Genomic DNA, 17,119 nt, shown 5'->3' with positions numbered 1-17,119 from the left:
GTGGAAAAGACCTTATCCATGCCCTTGTGATTCTATAAACCTCTATAAGGTCATGTCTCCTATATGCAAGAAGAATTTCCCAGTCTATTCAGTATGTTATAACTCATACTTTCCAGTCTCTGAAACATCCTTGTAAATGCATTTTGCACCCTTTCCAATTTAAAGTTAAAAATCACATAATACTAGGTTATAGTCCAACAGGTTTAATTGGAAGCGCACTAGCTTTCGGAGCGACGCTCCTTCATCAGGTGATAGTGGAGGGCTCAATCCTAACACAGAATTTATTGCAAAAATTTACAGTGTGATGTAACTGAAATTATACATTGAAAAATTGATTGTCTGCTAGAATACAGTGATAATTTCACTTGTTTCATGTGTAAATCACAAACCTTTTTTTAAAAAAGTTGCATTCTCAGGTTAGCTGTTAACAATGGTGATAGCTAGACAATATGTTGGAAGTGTTGGCCCCCTGAGTTCTCTGTCTATGCCATGATGTTTAGATTGATTCTAATCTAAAAAGTGAGATAATGGAGTTTTACATAAATTCATGCAGTTTTTGAGCTCAGAGCTCTACATGAATGTATGCAGTTTTTGAGCAAAATACAATGTAACCCTGCAAGTACAAATTCACCCCACAAAATATGTATGTGCATGTGGGTCTTTGTCTATGTGTGTCTGTCTGTCTGGGTTGGGGGTTGAGAGTGTGAGTGCGTGTGTGTGTGGTGAGTGCGTGTGTGTGTGGTGAGTGCGTGTGTGTGTGTGTGTGTGGTGAGTGCAGAGTGTCTTAAGTCTGTGAGGGGGTGCATGTGGGAGTGTGTGTGTCTGTAAGGGTGTGTGTGGATGTCTGTATGCGCGTCTGTGTGTATGTGTATCCGTGTGTATAGGAGTGTTTGTGTGTGTGTGTGTGTGTAGGAGTATCTGTGTGTGTATAGTGCAATGGTGGTCACCTGTAATGTGACATGAACCCAAGATCCCGGTTGAGGCCCTCCCTATGGGTACTGAACTTAGCTATCAGCCTCTGCTCAGTCACTTTTCTCTGCTGCCTGTCCCGAAGTCCACCTTGGAGGATGGTCACCCGAAGGTCCGAGGCTGAATGTCCTGGACCATTGAAGTTTTCTCCAGCTGTGAGGGAACCCTCCTGTCTGTTGATTGTTATGCGGTGCCCATTCATCCGTTGTCGTAGCCTTTGCTCGGTTTCCCCAATGTATCATGCCTCCGGACATCCTTGCCTGCAACGTATAAGATAGACAACGTTGGCTGAGTCACATGAGTACCTTCCTTGTACAAGGTGGGAGGTGTCCCCACGCGTAATGGTGGTATCTATGTCCACACTCTGACACGTCTTGCAGTGTGGACTTGTTGGGCCGAAGGGCCTGTTTCCACACTGTAATGTAATCTAATGTAATCTAATCTAGTCTACCATGACGGTTGTATGGAGTTGTCCTGAGAGTTGGGCCGCTTGCTACGAATTATGATCTGTTTGAGGTTTGGCGGTTGTTTAAAGGCAAGTAGTGGAGGTGTGGGAAAGGTCTTGGTGAGGTGCTCATCCTCATTGATAATGTGTTGCAGGTCACGAAGAACATGGATAATTTTTCAGTTCCTGGGAAATACTGAACAACGAAGAGTACCCTGTCAGTTGCAGCACATGTCTGTGTCCTGAGAAGGTCATTACAGTTCCTTGCTGTGGCACGTCGGAACTGGCGGTCGATGAGTTGAGCATCGTACCCCGTTCTTGACTTTCCTATTTAATAACCTCTTTCCTATGCAGAGTGACCAGAACTGTATTCTGTACACTGAATGTGGCCGTACCAATGTCCTGTACAGTTGTACAGTGATGTCCTAACACCTGTACTCAATGTTCTGACCAATGAAGGCAGACATGTCAAATGCCTTCTTTTATCATCCTTGTGATTCTATTTTCAAGGAACTATGCGCGTGAGCCCTTGGGACTCTGTTTGATAACATTCCCCAGGTCTGTACTACTAACTGTGTAAACCCTGTCCTGATTTGTCTTACCAAAATGCAACAATTCGTATTTATCTAAATTAAACACCATCTGCTATTTCTTGGCCCCACTGGTCCTATTTCCTTTTGATTGCCCTGCTAGCTTGTTGATGGCTGACTGAGTGAGAGACATGAAACACGGGTAACTAGGATATAGTTCTTGAACTATAATCTTCACAGTGTGCTAACACTGAAACCCAGGTTAGTATTTATTATCATTAGCCTCCTGTCACTGGTGAGAATATTCAGTCCCACCAGCACATTCCAGTAGAGTTGAAACTGGATTCTTAACCCCTGTCCTTGTGTATTCTCCAAAGGTACTTTGGGACATAATCTACAGCTGGGGATCTTGCTGTTGAGCAGCAGGTTGTCAGCTTCTTCTTATCATTATATCACGATAGATTGCAATCCAGTCTGTTTTGACTTGCCCTATTCCCCTTTGAAGGGTTATTTCCTTCAAGTCTTTAGGTCTGACATTCCAGGAAGTTTGTCTCGTGGCAACAACATAATTTGCATCCAATTTATGAGAGGTTGGTAAACAAAGTTGGAGCACGTAGGAGGAACGCTCACCAGATCCAAAGCTTTGATTTCTCTTCACAGATGTTGCCAGACTTGCTGTTTTTGTTTGACACATTTCGTGGTACAGTTTGAGAATTGATTAATGGGTAGGAAACAGAATAGAAAACAATGAGTCAGTTTCAGATGGACAGGCTTTGATTAAGTGGGCTACTGCAAAGATTGGGCCCCAGCTGTATGGATTCTGGGTAATCCAAGATGGAGGATGAGAAAAATTTCTGGGTGTAACAGCTGCACCTTTTTAAAGATATTTTAGGTGCTGGAGGTGATTTTCTCGAATTGCAGGAGCAGCAATTACTGTTTCATATGCTGTTGCATTGTTTTGGAACTTTGGGAAAAAAAAGTAAAAACAACAGCAGTTTTAAAAGGGAGAAGAACAGACAAAGGAAGCACATGGTGAGGTCATTGCAGGAGAGAGAGAGAGAAAACCTGCACAGTTACTGCCTTTGATGTTTGAATTAGTATATTGCTGGACATCAGAGTGCATCTGGGAAAATTATTAATCAATGAAATTTACAGCTGATCTTTGAGAAACTGTGGGTGAAGTTCACGGCACAGAATTAGATAAGTTAATCGTTGTTTTAAGTGTGGCCTACAGTGAATCTGCAGGAGTGAGTAGAGTAGGTTCTTTCTTGATTAAATGTTTTTGGAGATATGTCTCTTGATTAGATTTAAAATATAAGCCATAACTATTGATTTTAACCTGGGGCAATGTTTATAGAGGAATAAGACTGTTTTATTTTCTGGGTCTGTAGATTGTGAAGGAGCAAAAATGGCCTTTAGTAGAGTGATACGCACTTCTTGTCAGATGTGGGCGTTTAGAGAGTTTAAGCGTTACTGTGAATTATATCTGCCATAAATGCTGCTGGCTACAAATCTTATCAGATCGAATGGATCGGTTGGAGAGGCAGTTATTGGGATTGTATTATAGACCCTAATTGGGATTGTATTATAGACCCCCTAATAGTCAGAGGGAAATTGAAAAACAAACTTGTAAGGAGATCTCAGCCATCTGTAAGAATAATAGGGTGGTTATGGTAGGGGATTTTGACTTTCACTATGGTAGGGAACTGCCATAGTGTTAAGGGTTTAAATGAAGAGGAATTTAAGTGTGTACGAGACAATCTTCTGACTCAGTATGTGGATGTTTCTACTAGAGAAGATGCAAAACTTGACTTACTCTTGGAAAAATAAGGCAGGGCAGGTGACCATAATTCTATTAGATTTAAAATAATGATGGAACAGGATAGACTAGATCTAAAAGTTGAAATTCTAAATTGGAGAAAGGCCAATTTTGACCGTATTAGGCAAGAACTTTCGAAAATTGATTGGGAGCAGATGTTCACAGGTAAAGGGACGACTGGAAAATGGGAAGCCTTCAGAAATGAGAACTAGAATCCAGAGAAAGTATATTCCTGTTCAAGTGAAAGGAAAGACTAGTAGGTATAGGGAATGCTGGATAACTGAAGAAATTGAGGGTTTGGTTAAGAAAAAGAAGGAAGCATATGCAAGGTATAGACAGGATCGATTGAGTGAATCCTTGGAGTATACTTAAGAGGGAAATCAGGAGGGCAAAAAGGGGACGTGAGATAGCTTTGGCAAATAGAATTAAGTAAAATCCAAAGAGTTTTTATGAATATATTAAGGACAAAAGAGTAACTAGGGAGAGAATAGGGCCCCTCAAAGATCAGCAAGGCAGCCTTTATGTGGAGCCGCAGAAAATGGGGGAGATACTAGATGAGTATTTTGCATCAGTATTTTCTGTGGAAAGGATATGGAAGATATAGACTGTAGGGATGGTGACATCTTGCAAAAAGTCCATATTTCAGAGGAGGAAGTGCTGGATGTCTTGAAACGCATAAAAATGGATAAATCCCCAGCACCTGATCAGGTGAACCCTAGAACTATGTGGGAAGCTAGAGAAGTGATTGCTGGGCCTCTTGCTAAGGTATTTGCATCACCGATAGTCACAGGTGAGGTGCTGGAAGACTGGAGGTTGGCTAACATGGTGCCGCTGTTTAAGAAGGTGGTAAGGACAAGCCAGGGAACACTCGACCAGTAAGCCTGACGTCGGTGGTGGGCAAGTTGTTGGAGGGAATCCTGAGGTACAGGATGTACATGTATTTGGCAAGACAGACTGATTAGGGATAGACAACATGGTTTTGTGCGAGGGAAATAATGTCTCTCAAACTTGATTGAGTTTTGAGGAAGTAACAAAGAGGATTGAGGGCAGAGTGATAGATGTGATCTATTTGGACTTCAGTAAGGCGTTCGACAAGGTTCCCCATGGAAGACTGGTTAGCAAGGTTAGATATCAGGGAATACAGGGAGAGCTAGCCATTTGGATATAGAACTGGCTCAAAGGTAGAAGACCGAGGGCGGTGTAGGGTTGTTTTTCAGACTGGAGGCCTGTGACCAGTGGAGTGCCACAAGGATTGGTGCTGGGTCCTCTACTTTTTGTCATTTACATAAATGATTTGGGTGCGAGCATCAGAGGTACAGTTAGTAAATTTGCAGATGACACCAAAATTGGAGGTGTAGTGGAAAGCGAAGGGGATTACCTTAGATTACAACAGAATCTTGACCAGATTGGCCAATGGGCTGAGAAGTGGCAGATGGAGTTTAATTCAGATAAATGTGAGGTGCTGCATTTTGGGAAAGCAAATCTTAGCAGGACTTGTACACTTAATGGTAAGGTCCTAGGGAGTGTTGCTGAACAAAGAGACCTTGGAGTGCAGGTTCATAGCTCCTTGAAAGTGGAGTCGCAGGTAGATAGGATAGTGAAGAAGGCGTTTGGTATGCTTTCTTTTATTGGTCAGAGTATTAAGTACAGGAGTTGGGTGGTCATGGTGCGGCTGGACAGGACAGTGGTTAGGCCACTGTTGGAATATTGTGTGCAATTCTGGTCTCCTTCCTATCGGAAAGATGTCGTGAAACTTGAAATCGTTCAGAAAAGATTTGCAAGGATGTTGCCAGGTTTGGAGGATATGAGCTATAGGGAGCGGCTGAACAGGCTGGGGCTGTTTTCCCTGGAGTGTCAGAAGCTCAGGGGTGACCTTATAGAGGTTTACAAAATTACGAGGAGCATGGATAGGATAAATAGACAAAGTCTTTTCCCTAGGGTCGGGGAGTCCAGAACTAGAAGGCATAGGTTTAGGATGAGAGGGGAAAGATATTAAAGAGACTGAAGGGGCAACTTGTTCACTCAGAGGGTGGTACATGTATGGAATGAGCTGCCAGAGGAAGTGGTGGAGGCTAGTACAATTGCAACATTTAAGAGGCATTTGGATGGGTATATGAATAGGAAGGGTTTGGAGCAATATGGGCCAGGTGCTGCAGGTGGGACTAAATTTGGTTTGGATATCTGGTTGGCATGGACGGGTCTATTTCCATGTTGTACATCTATATGGCTATTCACAGTCTATGTCAATGATTTTAGATGTGGGGATTAAATGTAATATTTCAAAGTTTTCAATGATACAAAACTAGGCGGAAGTGTGCTTTATAAGAAGCATGTAGAAATGCTTCTAGGAGGTTTGGAGAAGCTAAACACTTGGGAAAGGAAATAACCTATGGAACACAGTGTCAAGAAATGCTTATGCTCAGGAAAACCAGAAATATGGAGTGCCGCTTCATAAGTTCATAAGAGAGAGAGATGCAGAAACAGGCCAAATGGCCCATCAAGTCTGCTCTGCTATTTGATCATTGCTGATATGCTCCTCACCCCCATTTTCCTGGCTTTTCTTCATAACTCTTCAACCCCTTAACAATCAAACGTCTGTCTAATTCCTCCTTAAATTTACTCATTTTTCCAGAATCCTCTGCACTTTGGTGTAACGAATTCCACAAGTTCACAACCCTTTTGGGAGAAATAGATTCTCCTCAACTCCGTTTTAAATTTGCTACCCGTTATCCTAAGACTATGACCTATCGTTCTACAATGGTCCACAAAAGGAAGCATCCACTCCACATTTATTTTATCCAAACCTTTTATCGTCTTGAGTACCTCAATTTGATCTCTCCTCATTCTTCTAAATTCCAGATAGTATTGGCCTAACCTGTTCAATACCTTTTCGTACAACAAACCTCTCATCTGTGGGATCAATCTAGTGAACCTCCTTTGAACTGCTTCCAATGCCACTTGACACATAGAACATAGAACATAGAACAATACAGCACAGAACAGGCCCTTCGGCCCACGATGTTGTGCCGAACTTCTATCCTAGATTAAGCACCCATCCATGTACCTATCCAAACGCCACTTAAAGGTCGCCAATGAATCTGACTCTACCACTCCCTCGGGCAGCGCATTCCATGCCCCCACCACTCTCTGGGTAAACAACCCACCCCTGACATCTCCCCTATACCTTCCACCCTTCACCTTAAATTTATGTCCCCTTGTAACACTCTGTTGTACCCGGGGAAAAAGTTTCTGACTGTCTACTCTATCTATTCCTCTGATCATCTTATAAACCTCTATCAAGTCACCCCTCATCCTTCGCCGTTCCAACGAGAAAAGGCCGAGAACTCTCAACCTATCCTCATACGACCTACTCTCCATTCCAGGCAACATCCTGGTAAATCTTCTCTGCACCCTCTCCAAAGCTTCCACATCTTTCCTAAAGTGAGGTGACCAGAACTGCACACAGTACTCCAAATGTGGCCTAACCAAAGTCCTGTACAGCTGCAACATCACCTCACGACTCTTGAATTCAATCCCTCTGCTAATGAACGATAATACTCCATAGGCCTTCTTACAAACTCTATCCACCTGAGTGGCAACCTTCAAAGATCTATGTACATAGACCCCAAGATCCCTCTGTTCCTCCACCTGACCAAGAACCCTACCATTAACCCTGTATTCCGCATTCTTATTTGTTCTTCCAAAATGGACAACCTCACACTTGGCAGGGTTGAACTCCATCTGCCATTCCTCAGCCCAGCTCTGCATCATATCTAAGTCCCTCTGCAGCCGACAACAGCCCTCCTCACTGTCCACAACTCCACCTATCTTTGTATCATCTGCAAATTTACTGACCCACCCTTCGACTCCCTCCTCTAAGTCATTAATAAAAATTACAAACAGCAGAGGACCCAGAACTGATCCCTGCGGAACTCCACTTGTAACTGGACTCCATGCTGAATATTTACCATCTACCACCACTCTCTGACTTCGACCGGTTAGCCAGTTTTCTATCCAATTGGCCAAATTTCCCTCTATCCCATGCGTCCTGACTTTCTGCATAAGCCTACCATGGGGAACCTTATCAAATGCCTTACTAAAATCCATGTACACTACATCCACTGCTCTACCCTCATCCACATGCTTGGTCACCTCCTCGAAGAATTCAATAAGACTTGTAAGGCAAGACCTACCCTTCACAAATCTGTGCTGGCTGTCCCTAATCAAGCAGTGTCTTTCCAGATACTCGTAAATCCTATCCCTCAGTACCCTTTCCATTACTTTGCCTACCACAGAAGTAAGACTAACTGGCCTGTAATTCCCGGGGTTATCCCTATTCCCTTTTTTGAACAGGGGCACAACATTCGCTACTCTCCAGTCCCCTGGTACCACCCCAGTTGCCAGTGAAGACGAGAAGATCATTGCCAACGGTACTGCAATTTCCTCTCTTGCTTCCCACATAATCCTAGGATATATCCCGTCAGGCCCGGGGGACTTGTCTATCCTCAAGTTGTTCAAAATGTCCAACACATCTTCCTTCCTAACAGGTATCTCTTCTAGCTTATCAGTCCGTTTCACACTCTCCTCTTCAACAATACGGTCCCTCTCGTTCGTAAATACTGAAGAGAAGTACTTGTTCAAGACCTCTCCTATCTCTTCCGACTCAATACACAGTCTCCCACCACTGTCCTTGATCGGACTTACCCTCGTTCTCGTCATTCTCAGGTTTCTCACATACGCATAGAATGCCTTGGGGTTATCCTTGATCCTGTCCGCCAGGGATTTTTCATGCCCTCTCTTAGCTCTCCTAATCCCTTTCTTCAGGTCCCTTCTGGCTATCCTGTATCCCTCCACTGCTCTGTCTGAATCTTGTTTCCTCAACCTTATGTAAGCCTCCTTCTTCCTCTTTACTAGACATTCAACCTCCCTCGTCAACCAAGGCTCCCTCACACGACCATTTCTTTCCTGCCTGATCGGTACATACATATCAAGGACACGTCGTATCTGCTCCTTGAAAAAGTCCCACATTTCCACCACATCCTTCCCTGACAGCCTATGCTCCCAACGTATGCTCCTCAAATCCTGTCTTACAGCATCGTAATTTCCCTTCCCCCAATTGTAAAAACTTCCTTGTTGTGTGCACCTATCTCTCTCCATAACCAAGGTGAAAGTCACAGAATTGTGGTCGCCATCACCAAAATGTTCACCCACTAACAAGCCCACCACTTATCCCGGTTCGTTACCGAGTACCAAATCCAATATGGCCTCCCCTCTGGTTGGACAATCTACATACTGCATACTACATCATACTTCAGATAAGGGTACTAAAACTGTTCATACTACTCCAGGTGCGGTCTCACCAATGCCTTTTATACTTGTAATAATGCTTCCTTACCTTTATATTCTATTGCTTTAGCTATAGATGTCAACATTCCATTCGCTTCCTTTATTATCTCCTGTGCTTGCATGCTAATTTTCTGTGACTCTTGAATGAGGATATCCAGATCCCTCTGCACCAGAGTACCCCAAAATCTCTTCCCACTTAGATAATAGGTCGCCTTCCCATTTTTTTTGACCAAAATGCGTAACCTCACACTTATTCACATTAAGCTGCATTTGCCACATTTTGGTCCACTCTCCTAACCTATCTATATCCATTTGTAAGGTTCTTATTTTCTCCTCGCAATTTACCAAACCCCCCAGTTTTGTGGTTCACAAATTTGACTATAGAGCCTCCTATCCCTGTATCCAAGTTGTTAATGTAGATTGTAAATAGCTGAGGTCCAAGGATCAAACCCTGTGGCATCCCATTAGTTACATCTTGCCATCCAGAGAAAAACCTATTTATCCCGATTCTATCTTCTGTCCATCAGCCAGTCACCTATTCAAGCTAATAAATTACCGTATGATCCAACTTTGTGAATTAACCTTTTGTGTGGCACCTTATCAAATGCCTTCTGGAGTCCAGATATCTACAGAATTCCCATTATCCTCTTTGTTTGTTACATCTTCGAAGAAGTCAAACAAGTTAGCCAAACATGATTTACCCTTCATAAAACCATACTGACTCTGATGGATAGCGTTTTGACTATCCAAATGTCGTGATATTGCTTCCTTGATAGTTTATTCTATCACTTATCAACAGCATATATTAAACTAACTGGTCTGTAATTTCTTACGTATTTCTTGCTTCTGTTTTGAATAAGGGTGTTATGTTAGCATTTTTCCAATCCATTGGAACCTTTTCTGTATCCAGGGAATTTTGGAATATTGTAACCAATAGATCCACTATCTCTGTCACCACTTCCTTTCATACTTTAGGATGTAGGCCATCAGGCAATCCCAGTAGTTCGCTGAGTATCTTTTCCCTATGAATGTTGATTGTTCTAAGTTCTATCTTTCTATTGTCTGTGACTTTCCCATTCCATGTTGTCCTCCACCGTGAAAACTGAAGCACAGTATTGATTTAGCATCTTTGCCATTTCAGTGTTCCCCACTATTAACTCTCCGGTTTCAAATTCCAATGGACCAACATACACCTTAGTGACTCTTCACTTTTATAAACTTATAGAAGGTTTGCTATTCTTTTTAATCTTTGTGCTAGTTTTCTTTTGTAATTTACCTTGGCTGTTTTAAATTTTTTTTAGTATCCTTTTGTTTATGATTGGAAGTTATCAAACCTTCCAACCTGCCACTGGCCTTTTGCAATACGGTATACCTTAGTTTTTGACTTTAAATTGTCCTTGACCTCTTTGTTTAGCCGTGGATTTATTTTTTTTATTTATAAATTTTGTTTAGCCGTGGATTTATTTATTTTTATTTATTTATAAATTCCACCCCCCCCCCCCCCCCTTACCATCTATCTTCTTTAGTGGGATGTATTTTAGTTGGGAGAAGTTCAGTAGCTCCTTAAACATCAACCACAGCTCATCCTGCCCAATCTACTCTGGTCAAATCTGTTCTTATGCCTATGTAATTTCCTTTGTTTAATTCCATTATGAGAGGGTCAGAAATGTTGAACCTCAAAGGGGCTTTGGTGTCCTAGTCCGTATTCCACTGAAGGTTGACGTGTTGGTACACCTTGCAGTCATGAAGGAAAATTGTTAAAATTGCCTTCATTACAAGAAAATTTGTGTATTGGAACAAAAGATATCTTACTGTAGTTATACAACGCTTTGGTGGGACCACACCTGGAGAATTGTATGCAACTTTGGTATCCTTGCCTAAGGAAATATAGATACTTCTAATCAACCTGTTCAGAAATGTTGCAATATACTTTTGGAGCAGGTTCGGGGTGGGGGTGTGGGAGGAGGTGAGGGGTGGAAGCAGGACTTAACCATAGGCCTCCTGACTTAGAGGTTGGGACACTGGCACTACACCACTACACCTCTTAAGGAAATGTATACTTGCCATAGGGAGAGTGCAATGAAGATTCACCAAATTGCCTCCTGGTGGAGGTGTTGCCTTATGTATATCCTCTGGCCTTTAGAAGAATGAGCGGTGATTTCATTCAAAAATACAAAACTCTTTCAGGGTTTGCTGGGATAGATGCAGGAAGGATATTTCCCTTTACTGGTGAGTTAATTAGGACTTGGTGAGGAGGAATTTTTTCACTGAGGAACTCTTTCAAATTCTATGCCCTTGAGGCTGTGATGGTTCACTTCTGATCAAGAATGAAATTGAGTGCCACATTTTAAATACATAATTTAAGGGCGGCACAGTGGCTCAGTGGTTAGCACTGCAGCCTTACAGCATCAGGGTCCCAGGTTCAATACCAGCCTTGGATGACTGTCTGTGTGGAGTTTGCACATTCTCCCCGTGTCTGCGTGGGTTTCCTCCAGGTGCTCCAGTTTCCTCTCACAATCCAAAGATGTGCAGGTCAGGTGAATTGCCCATAGTGTTAGGTGCATTAGTCAGAGGGAGATGGGTCTGGATGGGTTACTCTTTGGAGGGTCGGTGTTGACTGGTTGGGCCAAAGGGCCTGTTTCCACACTGTAGGGAATCTAATCTAATCATGAGATACAGAGATTTTGAGCAGCTCTTGCATGCCTTCATTAGTCGTACATTTCTTAAGAGCATCGTGTAGTTCTATCTATTGCTGACCCAGTTTGTGGGCAATTATCTGTTTATACATTCCTCCTCGCATAAACTACAATAGCTTATTAAGGAAATTCTTAGTCTTTTAATGTCTCTGCTGTTGAATTATTGATGCTTCAAATGTAGTTCAATTGAGACTTATTACTTATTTAATCACCTGTTTCTGACTGAATAATCAGTTGTACTAGTTAATATATTAATTAGTATATTTAATTCCAAGTTGAAGAAAACAAAATGCCTTCTTCAGCTTGAATTTTAGTCTGAGATGTTTTCTTTGACCTTGTAGCTCACTCAAAATTATTAGTTCTATGAAAACCATAATGCAAAACATTAATTAAGGCAGATGGCATATAAATGTGGTTAAAAATGTAGGTTCAAGGAACATCTTAAAAGGGAAAAGCCAGGTGGAGATCTTTGAGGATGGGAATTTGAGTTTGTAATCTAGGCAGCTAAAATAATTGTGTGTGTGTGTGTGTGGGGGATGCGTTCCAGGACCTACTGTGGATAGGTGTGAACCCTTTCATTTAAATGGGAAGTGTACTTTCCTGGCAGCCTCCTGGTCCCCGGTTCTGGATTTTTCCTTTTACTCGTTCGGACTGTGGTAACTGGACTTGTGAATATGGGGGTTGTCCTGTATTTAATTGCAGGATTTTCTTTCCTAATTCAGTGCTGTACACTGCAGGCAGTCTTTTACAGAGTCATAGAGTAATACAGTATGGAAATACGCCCTTTGGCCCAAACCGATTCATGCTGACTGTGGTGCCCGCTCAGCTTGTTCCAACTGGCTGCATTTGGTCCATATCCCTTCCCATCAATGTAACTATCCAAATGTTTTTTATTATGTTGCTATTATCCCTGCCTCAACCACCCATTCCATATATGCGCTACTGTCTGTGTGAAGAAGTTGTCTCTCAGATCCTCCTTAAATCTTTCCCCTCTCGCCTTACCCTCTAGTTTTCAATTCCCCATCACTGGGAAAAAAGACTGCATGCATTCATCTATCTATCTATGCCCTTCATGATTTTATGTATTCTAATAAGGTCACCCCACATTCTTCTATGTTCCAAGGAATAAAGTCCTATACTGGCCAACTTCTCCCTATAACTCAGGACTACTAGCCCTGGCAACATCCTCGTAAATCTTTTAATTTAGGAATAGTGTTTATGAAAGTGCAATGATTGTCAGGTAGAGCAGCATACTTGTGAAAATTGATACATCTTAAAAGCAGCATGCAGGTGAGAAATTAGGTTTTCTTTGACCATTATGCAACCGTTGACATGCTTCATCACAACTCTAATGCTTCTCTCCAATTTAACTGTGTGGCACTCCACTTGCCAAGTTCCGGTTTTATCTGTCTGTCTATTGCCAGAGATTTGTTTGCACCACTTTCTGTTTTTACTACACATTTAATTTTGTTCCCCATGAATCTACTCTGGTAGATCCCTGTGGTAGCACATCCCTATCTTGCTATCACTGTTCTCTAAGAAATCTTTACTCTAAAGCATTATTATTGATTCCACATTGGCAATAACTTGAATTGGTGTGGCTGAGCCAGAGAAATGTTTGTTGAAATGCTGCTGTGATCTTAATACTACTTTGGCAGTTTGTTCAGTCAGTTACATGGATAAGAAAGGTTTAAAAGGATATGGGCCAAATGGGGTTAGCATGGACCATTTTGGGCCAAAGGGCCTGTCTCCATGCAATAGGACCCTATGACTCTGAGTTGGCCTGCAGGATAGGTAGCTTTGGTTGTTTGAACATTTGGTTAAAGTATGAATTCATTTGTATGAATTGACTTGCAGATTTCATGAGTGCTGAAGTGACAGTCCTAGTTGATTTTTAATACAGAATGGATTTAATATGTTTTCACTAAAACAAGATCCTAAACTAATCTTCTATTTTTTAAACTTCTGTAGGTTGAAGCAGTCAGTGTTTCAGTTCAGGACTCCAGTGCTTTGGTGCAGAGGAGCACCTTGGATCTCATACTGTTCTGCTTCCCTTTTCATCTGTTTCAGGTATATTTGCTATAATTTGTAAATTTAGAAAATTAATGATGCTGTCACACTTGGCTGCAATATGTGTAATATTTGGATTAATTCATAGAATTTTACAGTACTGAAGAATCTCTTGTCAGTTCATGAGACTTTGTCAGCTTAAAGAATAATGTTTAGTCCTGGTTTTCAGCTTCTATCAGTGCTGAAGATGATGCTGGGGTATTAGTGAAGCATTACTAGTACTTTCACAACTTAAAATTGTTGTTCATGAGTGAAAGGTGTTGGTAATTGGTGATGCATTTATCATATCATATGTTTCATTGTGTCTTCCTTAAGTGTAGAACTTGGTGCAGATTATTGAATTAAAGTGGTGAGTTATGTTTTTGATATCCTCTGTTCCATGTATATTTCCAACATACTGTGCAAACAGTATGCATAAAATGAATTAAATCAAATACAAGAAAGTTTGATAGAACTTAATGGATACTGTGTATGCTAAAGAGGATTAAATATCAGCTATAAGTGGGTTACACCTACATACATTAAAAGAAGTTAGGGAAGACAGAGCACAGTGACCATGTAAAAACTAGTTAGGAAGGTGGATAATTCCAGACCATGAGCAGAATGATCATGATTACTGTATATAAAGACATAGGGAACAAACCCAAATGACTTGATCGCTTTGCATTTGTAATATAAAAATATTGGAGTCTAGAACCGGTGATAATAATCTAAGGATACAGGTTAGGCCATTTAGGACTGAGATGAGAAATTTCTTCACATAGAGCCTGTGGAATTCTCTGCCCCAGAAAGCAGTTGACGCCAAAGTATCGAATGCTATCGAGGAGGAGTTGGATATAGTCTTGAGGTTAAAGGGATCAGAGGGTTTAGGGTGTAGGTTTGCTCGCTGAGCTGTAGGTTTGATATCCAGACATTTCTATACCTGGCTAGTAAACATCAGTGGCGACCTCCAAGTGAAGCGAAGCTGTTGTCTCCTGCTTTCTATTTATGTTTATCCTGGATGGGGTTCCTGGGGTTTATGGTGATGTCATTTCCTGTTCATTTTCTGAGGGGTTGATAGATGGTATCTAGATCTGTGTTTATGGCGTAGTGGTTGGAGTGCCTCTAGGAATTCTCTGGCATGTCTTTGCTTAGCCTGTCCCAGGATAAATGTATTGTCCCAGTCAAAAAAAAACCACCACTACACCCTAAACCTCAACCTGAGCTACAAACCTTGCAAAAAAGAATCAGAGTTCAGAGATGAATGAAACTCTGTTTCTGTTTGCACAGGTGCTGCGAGACATACTGAGTTTATCCAGCATTCTGTGTTTATTTCGGATTTCTAGCATCTGCAGTATTTGTCTTTACTGAGTTGAATGAACAGCCATGATCGTATTGGATGGCAGAGCAAGGCCAAATGGCCTATACCTGTTTGTGTTTCCTATGTTTCTGTGTTTCAAAGATGCAGTGCAAAAACATCTACAAAATGTTGTGAATGAAATTGGTGACACAAATTTACCACATTGAATTCCTGCAGTAAAATACAGTGAGATATTAATGCAAACTTGTAAATTCCATTATCTATAACTAAGATGGTAGGTTTTGGTAGGAAGATAAAGGGTACTGTGTACTGCTTTGATCGTAAGTTTAAATGGGTCTACAAAGTAAGGAACACAGATACAGGAACTGTTAAGCATAGCAAAGATAGTTGGAAAATTTTCTTTGAAAAGCAGACCAAACATTTCTAAATTAATAAAATTTAAAAGTAGTGATTTCCTATTCATCTTATATGTTGATTGACCCATACTTATCTGGGCACAGTTCTGGTTCCTACAATATAGAAAGGCTGTGGAGGCACTTTGTTTGCACTTTCTCTAATGTTGAAGGATGATACTGAAACTGTGAAGATGTACTTATTCGGAAATGCTGAACTGCCTGGTATTCTTGACAGAATAGAGAACCCTGAAGGGTACCTAGAGGCCAAAAGTGATTGTTGTTCACAAATTCAGTGGGAAACTTGGAAGAAATTCCTTTCTCTAAAGAAGGATAAGAATGTGGGACATCCTAGCAGAAAGAGTCAAAAGAAATTGAATGATTATATTTGGATTAAGAAAGACAGGAGGATACTCATGTGTAGCAGAGACCAGTAGCTGAACAGTGATCTGTTTTCATGTTGTAGACCAAGTATTTCCTTGTAATGGTTTGATCAGTCATTGTTAGATTTAACTTTTGAGATGCAGTTATGATTTTGAAGGGCATAGTGGCAGTTTTAAAACATTTGTTAAGTCCTGTAATCACTAGTTGGACACACTGTTTAATATCTTTGTGATGGCTGATAGAATGAACTTTGTGCTTCAAGTTCTGAAAGAATGTCATTCTTTTATGGGATATGAGTATTGCCAGTATGGCCAGCATTTGTTGCCACTCCCTAATTGGCCCTGAGCTTGAGAGGCCTGCCAGGCCATTGCAGAGGCCAACTAAGAGTCAACCACATTGCCATGGATGAAGGGCTACATGTAGGCCAAACAGAGTATGGGAAGCACATCTTATCTAAAGGACGTCATTGAATCAGACAGAATTTTATGATAATTAATGATATTCCGATCACAATTACCGAGACTTTCAAATCCAGATTTTATCAATTTGAATTTAAGTTGCACCACTTCTTGTGGTGGGATTTAAACCCACGTCTTGCTTTAGTCTGAGTCTGTAGATTATAATACTGATGTTAATGTTTTCCCAATCGAGAATAATGTTATAATATTTACCTGTGTTGGCAAGCAGTTTAAGTCTAATATACTGAAGGACAGAATCTCGAGCAATGTAAGTTTCCAGTTTTGAGTAGACGTTTTTGGAGTATCAGCCTAGATTAAGTCCTCAAGTTCTCTGGCTTCAATGCACAATAAAGATGGTAAGAATTAATTTGGAGGGAGGACCTTGCAAAGAAAATAGCGTGGATAACACATTTTCTCCCAATGGCACAAATGTCTTTCAGCTTTAAATCATCCATATTACTGGAAATGATTTTTTTTCTTCCCAAATAGGCAACTCGCCCAGACATGATCCAGATATTGTCTGCAGCTCTACACGTAGTACTTCGGAGAGATATGTCTCTCAACCGTAGACTTTACGCCTGGCTTCTTGGTGAGTTAGAATCATCCACATATGCATGTACTTAAAACAGCAAATGCATTTAGCTCACCAACTGTGCTTTAACACTGGCAGGTTTATATGAAACCCATAAGGAGATGTAGTGAATGTTGAT

General features: G+C 41.2%; 1 protein-coding gene across 8 annotated transcripts in view; it reads left to right on the top strand.

Moving 5' to 3' along the window:
* The window catches only part of dop1a (DOP1 leucine zipper like protein A), a 344,210-nt gene that overhangs the window by 89,377 nt on the left and 237,714 nt on the right, over positions 1 to 17,119 (top strand). For all 8 annotated transcript variants that reach the window (XM_072581124.1, XM_072581119.1, XM_072581125.1 and 5 more), the window contains exons 7-8: positions 13,777 to 13,875; positions 16,899 to 16,998. In XM_072581124.1, the coding sequence (XP_072437225.1) occupies positions 13,777 to 13,875; positions 16,899 to 16,998 (199 nt within the window). The remainder of the gene's footprint in view (positions 1 to 13,776; positions 13,876 to 16,898; positions 16,999 to 17,119) is intronic.

This window comes from Chiloscyllium punctatum, chromosome 11 (genome assembly GCF_047496795.1).
Source record: "Chiloscyllium punctatum isolate Juve2018m chromosome 11, sChiPun1.3, whole genome shotgun sequence".
NCBI lineage: Eukaryota > Metazoa > Chordata > Chondrichthyes > Orectolobiformes > Hemiscylliidae > Chiloscyllium > Chiloscyllium punctatum.
This window is presented reverse-complemented; position numbering and strand designations above follow the sequence as displayed.